This window comes from Leptonychotes weddellii, chromosome 16 (genome assembly GCF_054177405.1).
Source record: "Leptonychotes weddellii isolate Sample4059 chromosome 16, ASM5417740v2, whole genome shotgun sequence".
NCBI classification, from domain to species: Eukaryota; Metazoa; Chordata; class Mammalia; order Carnivora; family Phocidae; genus Leptonychotes; species Leptonychotes weddellii.
In genome coordinates this window covers 1,550,460-1,559,025 of record NC_138384.1, presented here as the reverse complement: position 1 = coordinate 1,559,025, position 8,566 = coordinate 1,550,460, and the positions used below count along the sequence as shown (strand labels likewise).

At 49.2% G+C, this 8,566-nt stretch overlaps 1 protein-coding gene and 1 long non-coding RNA gene across 7 annotated transcripts in view; both read left to right on the top strand.

The window, feature by feature from the left end:
- The first annotated feature begins 536 nt into the window (after positions 1-536).
- BANP (BTG3 associated nuclear protein) overlaps positions 537-8,566 on the top strand; it is a 127,705-nt gene continuing 119,675 nt past the window's right edge. For 2 of the 6 annotated variants that reach the window (XM_081806249.1, XM_081806250.1), the window contains exon 1: positions 537-954. In XM_081806249.1, the coding sequence (XP_081662375.1) occupies positions 829-954 (126 nt within the window). In that variant the 5' untranslated portion in view covers positions 537-828. The remainder of the gene's footprint in view (positions 955-8,566) is intronic. The other 4 variants (XM_081806251.1, XM_081806247.1, XM_081806252.1 and 1 more) reach the window with 2 other exon arrangements.
- Positions 1,400-7,482, top strand: LOC145717503 (uncharacterized). The gene is made up of 2 exons (XR_014140754.1): positions 1,400-2,088; positions 2,131-7,482. It is a non-coding gene; the product is annotated as an uncharacterized LOC145717503 (long non-coding RNA).

Genomic DNA, 8,566 nt, shown 5'->3' with positions numbered 1-8,566 from the left:
AGGAATTCTTGCTCGTTGTAAACAATTCAGAAAAACAGACTAGTATAAAGAAGAAAACTAAAAAGCAGGGGAATCCCAGCATACCTGAAGAACAACAGCGGTACTCCAGTAAACAGGAGTAACATTTCCGGGAATTGTCCACAGCCAGTGATTTTTTTCCCTACGAGTCCCAACAAACACGCACCTACGCCACATGCGTGTAACACATCCATACTGTATGTTGATGCAGAACACAACCTACACATTACGTATGCCCGTACCACACTCGTTCCACATGGAACACGCCACACCACTAATACACATTTGTCCCGACAGACGCCGGGGACCCGAGCACCAGCTAGTACTGGGGGGAACCCCTCTGGGGCCCCAGCGGCGGCCCCTGCCTCCCAACTACAAGTCCCAGCAGCTGCGGGCGCGGGCGCCGACGGGAGACCAGAGTACGGAGAGACTACAAGTACCGGCAGGCCTGGAGCACACGCAAGGACTACGATTCCCGGAAAGCACCGCTCGCAGCTCGCGCAGGGCCCTCCGGGATATGTAGTCGTCGCGGGGAGCTAATTCCTATTAATTCAGCCTCGGAAGAAATGTGCGTTCCTCTCACGGTCCACCGACGCGACTTCTCACTGGGCTAACGAGGAGACGGAGCTCACGCCGGGGAAGTAAAGATCCTGAGAGGCCCCAACGGTGGCGCTGCAGGAAGACGCGTGCGCATGCTCGGCGCTCGCCGGCGCGGGCGAAGGCGCGCGCGGGAGGCCTGGAGCGGCAGGCCCCGCCCCCTCGCTCCGTCCCCGCGCCTGGCGCGCCCCACTTGGGGAGCCTGCGCAGACGATGCAGGGCGGTGGGCCGCGGGGAGGGACTCGCGGCGCCTGCGCAGAGCGGCGGCTTCTCTCGCGAGGACGGACGCCATTATCGCATCTCCCCGACAAACACCACGAGAATTCCGCAGCCCACACGGTAATTGCAGCTCCCGCAGCCGGTCGCGTCTCCGCCTCCCCCTTCCCGCGGGGCGAGAGCGAGAGCGAGAGCGAGATCTCCCCTCCTCCCTCCTCCCTGCGCCCTCCTCCGGCCGCCGCGCCCGCGCCCGCCGCCCCCGCCCGGGACGCCCTGCGCGGCCGGCCAACGGCCCGCCGCTCTCGGCCCTGACGCCCCTCGGGGCCCTGCGCGCCGCCCTCGGGCCGGGCGGCGCGCTCAGCTCCCCGGGCCCCCCTTCCCGCTTCCTGCGGCTCCTCCGCCCCGGGCCCGCCGCCCCGTCAGCCTCCCCCCCTTCTCCCCGCGGCCCGTCCCCCCCCCGTCCCCCGGCGGCCCCCCGGCCGCGGCGGCGCTCCGGGTGGCGGGCCGCGCGCCAGCTTCGCTCCCCCCGAGGGGCCGCGCGCCGCGCCGGTGGGACGGGCGGGGGGGACGGGCCGGGCGCCCGCGGCTGCGCGCGGTGGCGGGCCGCCCCTGTCACTTGTCGGGAACACGGGGAGACGACACTGCGAGCAAGGCCCGCGCCGGGGGTCGCTGTCAGGCAGACCTCCGCTCCGGCGTGTGCCCTGGGGCACCTGCAGGCAAGAGTGCACACCCCGACTTGGCCGAGGGCTCACGGAGGAGAGGAGGGGGTCGGTGCGGTCCTAGGGAGAGTCCCGGGCCGCGAGGGAGGAGTTCGCGGTCTTGTCCCCCCACCTCTTTGGTTTAGGCCTTTTTAAGTGCGGCCTCAGGGTTTTGCTTTGAGCACCCCCTCGGCCCCCCCAAGTGGATGCCCATTTCACCTCCACCATGTGAGCGCACTGGAGATTCTGCCTTAATGGAGGCGGAGTGTTCCCTGAAGACCTGAATGCTCCCTGGAAAGCTGCTCCCACGTGTGGGCTTCCAAGGATCGAGACTGTGCCTCGCCTGTCCGGGCATGGCCCAGCTTAGGGTCTGTTCAGGTGGAACAGCTAATTGCTCTCTCTTTGGACTTAGCTGTTCTGCCCCCGAGCGCACCCCAAGGCCCGGTGGCGTTGGTGAAACTAGCACTAAGGGAAGGCGTTGATGGGAGGAGCCTGTCCTTTCTAAGGGTACACTTGGAACTGAAGTTGGGGAGACAGAAAAATACGTGGGGGTAGTCGAGTGGTCCTCGGTAAGTGAGGGAAACAGGCAGTCAGGAAGTAGATGGTCCGACCCTTCAACGTTAAGCTTTTAGGGCCACCCTGGCCACAAATATCTAGGGGTAGAAAAACACCAAAATAGCCCACAAGATTAGTTTTCTATGTTCCGCTTCATTTTCCCTTTGTTTTGCAGTTAAAGAATAGGTGCTTATGATGTTGGGTTCTGTCAACATCAGTTGGCTTTAATTTTTAAAAATGGCTGCCATTTATGAGTCATGTGCTGTGGCTGGGACTGCTAATCATTTCCAGTGTTTCTCATCACAGGGACCCAGTGAGGTGGAGACGGTCACATTTTGTAGATGAGTTGACTGATACCCACAGAGGTTGAGAGGCTTGCCCAAGACACACTGAGCCAAGGGTTTGAACCCAATCTGTCTGAGGTCCGTGTTCTAAAAAAAAGCTCATATATCTAATATTTTAATCAAAGTAATCTGCACCGTAAAGCATCAGTGAAAAACTTAGGTTGAGGAGCAGCACTCCCTGTCTTACTCCTCAAAGACTTACATCTTTTTGTTGTTCGCTCAGGGAGGTCTCCATAGCCCTGAAGAGTAAGGTCATATTTTATTAGTTTTACACATTGTTGACTTTGTTATTATAGGATGATTTAATTCTTTGTATCATATCCCGCTTTTTCTGTTTCCTTTCTTCATTATGTTCAGTTAATTCAAATTGTTTAAGACTGAGCAAGTATTGTTTGCTTCATGACTAATACTTTTTTTTCTCTTCTACAGCTTTTTGTTTTTTTCTGTTGTTTGTATTGGCCTGTCTTTTTCTTTGCATTTTCTGTTCCCATTGACTCTTTACATGTAAGTTTTAAATTCTCAAGGATAATGTCAGATCTCTCTAACTTCCCCTCTTCTCCCTAGTCCTCTTTTTTCTAATATGGATTGATTACTCCTTAGGCCAGTACAAGTATTCTTATATTTTCCTTTTTTATACATCCGAGTTTGTTCAGGATTCCATATTTTAATCTTGGCTTTCTTCTTCATTTCAATTTCATTTCTGGCAAGTAGTCTTACTCCTTTTGGGTAACTCTTTAGGATCCTCTTTGATGTTAAGACATTTTCATTTTCAAAGTGCCCTAGGATGTGGAGTCCCACTGCAGATGCTCTGTGCTTCTGGGGGCTTGCCCTGAAGCTCTGGGAAATTCTCTTGTATCAGTTGAGAATTTCTTCTGCATTTATTCTTTCTGTTATTTTGATGATGGACATCTTGTATTGACCCACTGAATCTCATCTTTATCCTCTTCCTCTGTCACTTTATTCTCATTTTTGGGAGAGGGCTTCAATTTATCTCCCAGTCTGGTTTTAAATTTTTTATTTCCACAATTGAAAATTATCAAGAGCTTATTCTGTTTTTGTTTTCCATGGTAGCTACTTGTATTATGAATGTATTAGTTTCTTGATTTTGAGGATACCAATAAGGATTTTTTCAATTCTTTTCTTCTTTGAATTCTTAACTTCCTCTAGTGTCATTGTTGTCATCATCTTTTTAAAAATATTGGCGTCATACTTCATATGGTAAATACTCCTTAAATATTGGTAATTATTGTTTAAGGCAAGAGGAAATGGGCAGAGAGCGCTGAGTCTGTGGGACTGGTTTTGAAAACGTGTGGGTCTCCCCTCAAGTGATTGGAAACTTGTTACTGTGTGGGACTTCGAGTGCCAGATTGCAGAGAATTTTCCTCTGGGTCTTACAGCTTAAGAAAGACTCCTTTGATTTGGGGCTAGTCTACTTGGTCTAGGGAGGGTTCTTGTATAGCTTTTCTGTGCAGGGATCCAACTTCTGTGAGCAGGCACAGCCCATGCTCTGCTGAGTGTCCTGGCCTGCCACAGGCTTAGAGCCCTCCTTTGGCTGTACCCACTCCTGTGTGCTCCACATTGTGGTTTCCTTTACCCTCATTAGATCCTTTGAGTCTCCCAGAAGTTTGCAAAGTATCTGGCCTGTGTCTGTCTTTCTTGTGGGTTTATTATATGCAATTAAAAATTATCTTAATGGGATGAACAGAGATCACCTTTGTGGCCAGTTACTCACTGTGAGCAGGAATTCCAGAGCCCGTTCTTGTCATTCTGGTTCTTGTCATTCTGCTCTCCTGCTGCCCTGTGGCCTTGGTAATGAATGCCTTCCGTTGGTGGAATGGGTGGCCTGATCATTGTCCCCGTGGCCATCTCTGCGTTGCAGTGTGGGCGGATGTTATGTGTTCCTGCTGGAGGTTCTGGTTCCGCAGCCTTGGAGGAGTGCCAAGCTCAGCTGGAGAAGGCCAACCATAGACAAATGTAGCAAAGGTTGTGATTTCAGACTCTTAAGGTCGCCTTGTCAACACCAGCTTCTCACACCATGTCATTATACTAGGTAGCACTTCGTGTGCCAGATTTAAGGATTGCCTCTAGTTAAGCAGTGATAACTGTACTTAAAGTGTAGTCCTGATGCATTTGAAAGTTGTGCACAGTGAAATATGTCAGCTGCATCTGTCAGGGCCTAGCAGGGCCCACATGAAGTGGTTCATGGGCCAGTGACCTCACCATCACTTGGTGTTTGAGAGGAAGGCAAACTCTCAGCTCCCCACCAGGCCTGTGGAAGCAGAATCTGCAGCTTTGTAAACTTTTCATTTTGAAGTAATTTTAGATTTACAGAAAAATTGCAGAAATAGTTCAGACAACTTCCCTGTTTCTGTCACCCACTTCCGGTAGTGCTGACTTCTTATATAACCAGATATCCTTATAAAAATCAGAAAATTCACATCGGCACAGTACTACTAACTAAACTACAGACCTAAGTGAATTTCATAAGTTTTCCATTAATACCCTTTTTCTGTTTCAGGATTTAATCCAGGATCTCACTCTGCATTTAGTTGTCATGTCTCCTGAAGTCTCCTCCAATCTGTGATATTTACATAGTCCCAAAGTATCTCTCCCAAGATATTTATAAAGTACAAAGGGAAAAAATGGTAACTTCACAGTGGAAAAACCTGACAGATACCACCTTAACATTACCAGTAATAACACATATGATAATCACGTACCCCAGTGTGGTACACTGAGACAGAAATGCATACCCATGGTCCAGTCATGAGAAAACCCAAATTGAGGGTCATTCGCCAAAATCTTAACTGGTGCTCCTCAAAAGTATCCAGGTCTTGAAAGAGAAAGACTCAGAATTTGCATTTAAAAACATTGCCAAGTTTGGTGTATGCACTTTGACGCTGAAGAAATACTTCCTGTGCTAGATGGTCGCCAAGGAAATACGATAAAGAACCACAGTCTTGTTTTATGGATTGGCAAATGGGTACTTCAGGCACAGGTTCTGGGTGAGCTTGTGGTAATGGTGTAGCTTAATAGCCATCATCTCTCCTTAATGATCTTCGTCCACCCTGTGTAAGTCCTGACAACTTTAGCTGTACAAGTAAATACCTTACATGACCCACAAGATTAACTTGAAAATGTGCATGTAACTTTACCAGTTCAGCTATTTAAATCTGGGAAAAAGAAACGTTTTTCTCATTTTGAAGAAGCTCTTGGAGGAAAATACATGTTCAGGTTTTCAATGAGAATGTCTCAGATAAAAGCTTTCAAAAGTCCTCTGTATAACAGGTAAATAAATATCGTTCTTGTATTCTCTGGCTTCATGGATGTGATGGTCATAAAAACAAAATCACATAATGGACTGTTCATTGGAAGTACTCTGAACCATTCCGAAGTGTTCACTTTTCTGGGGTGTGAGGAGGAGTTTTAGGGAATTTGAGAGCAAGTATTGAGTGGGATCACATAATTGCAGTTTGCTTTTAAAAAGCTACACTTGTTTTCTTGTCGGGGCCCAGTACCTAGAGCTCATTTTGCTCATCACCGAGAGAATCAGCAGTGACCCCTGCTTTCACTTTTGTCTTGTGTAGGCTGTGAAACCAGTTAAAAATTAGAGCTTTAGCTAATATCTCATGCTATCTTTGCCTTGCCTTTTGGCTCTGTTCATTGTCCAGGACTGTGCCTGGGCTGTCCCCCCGACACCGCCCCCCCCCCCCGGAAGTTCTTGACTCCTTACCCCCAGGGCAGCTGTGAGGTGTGGCATCCTCATAGTGCACCAAAGTACCTCTCTTTAAGAGGAGGAAGCGGAGCTTGGGATCAGCCCCTGGAGCCTCCCGATGCTTGAAACGTGTGGATGTTCTTGATTTAAAATGGTATGGGAACATTAACTTTTTAAGCCACAAACAGATAGTATGCCCCAAATATTGTGGTATCACATGAAATTGATTCCTGTTTTGAATTAATTTTCTGCACCTTTTATTTCTACCCACGGTCAAGAACTGTCCGATTTGATTAAATGTTTTGAAGCATCTACCTCCCTGGTGGATGGACAGTGAGATTCACTTTATGACTGTAAGGAGCATTACCGTTGGAGGGGGGAGAGGTGGTGGTGGTGAATAGTGAATACCCCATGAGGTCAGATTGATTACGGTGTAGAAGAGATGGAAGAATAATATCCAAGAGAAAGGGCCAGAGAAGGCAGAGATGAGAACATGCTTTAATTCAGTCGCTGACAAAGTAGGTAGGTGGAATGGATGTACATGTGGAAATTGACTAGATGACTTTGTATTAGCATTTAAAAGAGTTGAGCACCCCTAGAGCCCTGAAAGTGAAGGGGGGTTGGACGGAAGGCCCCAGTAGGGATGGAGGCCTGGCCACGCGGGGGGGGGGGGAGTGCTGTCCGGGAAGCGGGACTGTGTTGAGCCAATCAGGCTGGGGCCTCAGCACCTGTGGGCAGAACCCTGTACTGACAAACTGTTTAGTAATAAAGATTTATATTCTGTGCTTCAAAAAATGCTGCTTGTGGTCTGTAGTGATTTTTCTTTTTTTCACAAGGTAGAAGTCATGAAATAACTTGAATTAAAGCTGAACCTTTCTGAACTGGATCGGGGTTTGAATGAAACTAGCAGTGAAAACTTGGTATGCGTACTGCTGGCACTCCCTTGCTGAGGTCCGCGGTGTGGCCAGAGCCCCAGGCGTCTTAGCCTCACAGAGCAGGGACAGACAGACTCAGGCTGCGGTTCCTGCCGTCACCCTGGTGCAGCCCTGTGATGCCGTCGGCAGGTAGATGGCTGGGATGCACCTGTCTGCCGCCACACCATCCTGTGAACTCTCGTCGGCAGGAGCTGGGGATTCGCCTCAGGAGCAATGTGCCGCATTAGGCTGCCTTGTATTCCAGAGGCTTCCCCGAAGATGCCATGCAATTCACTCCCCACATGTTTTTAGACTGAATTGGTCAAAGAAGGCTGTGTGTCCTGTTTACCAGCTAAAAGTTGCTGCAGCTGTTTGCAGGGACTTGGCCTTCTAGTTTTATAATTAAACATTTTATGGATTTTTAAGATTTGTGACATTCAACTAATTCTCACATTTTTTGCAAAGTGAGGGTCTAATATGTTATTTTAGATTTGTGTAATTCAAACTGATGTAAAATGCAGTCATGCTATGTTAGGGAGGAGAAAGGAAACGGAAGGGGCGACCCGTGTAAGATGATAGCAAGTACTACAGCTTGGGGTTCCCTTCAAGTACGGCTGCTAATGAAAAGTGCCCTTAGACTTGCTTCTTGAGTTCCCCTGGGGATCGTTCAAGAACTCAGTAAGCATGCTTTTACCTCAGTGGGATTTCTGTGGATCCGCTGTAATACGAATCAGAAGTCCTCCATCCCGTTAATGAGAGGTGGGGCAAGAAGAGCCAGTGGAGACCGGGAGGCAGTTGAACCGTCCTGTGACAGTGCAGGCACATCCTTCAGGAACTCCAGATGAGTCTTCCACAGTAATGGGTCCGAGTTTCTTGAGCCCTCAGCCTCGAGGCAGTTTCAAGATCTAAAGATGCCACAAATGTCACTAAACACTTGGGAGCTCTAGGGCAGACGTCAATAAGCCTTATCTGTAAAGGGCCAGATAAGGGACTCTCTTTGGCTTTGGGGTCTCTTGTCTGCCCTTGGAGGGTGGAAGCCAGAATGGGTGTAGCTGTTTTCCAGGAAAATTTATCTACCAAAGTCAGCAGGATTTGGCCCCTCGGCTATCGTTTGTGAATCTGCAAGCTCTAGACTATAAATACTAATGAAAGTTGGAGAAATGAAGCAGTGTTACGGGTTCAGGAGCAGTGAGATGGTAGGAATAGTTGAGCTGGTGCCAAGGGCTGCTCAGAGTGCTGTCTTCACTTTACAGATGGTGCTGCCGTTCACGGGCACCATCACGCTCTTAACCGCACACTTGGAGACTCGGACCATCCGGAAGAAGTCCACTGAGCCACCTCATTCATCTGCTGAAGGCACAGAGAGTGGGGGGCAGAAACTTTGAGTCCATTTTAGGGAAATCTCCTTGGAAAGGAAGGGTCAGTGGCAGCCTTTCAGAAATAGAACTAGTGATGACAAAGTCACCTTCAAATGAGAATGCTTCCATCCATCCTCACCGCGTTGCTGTG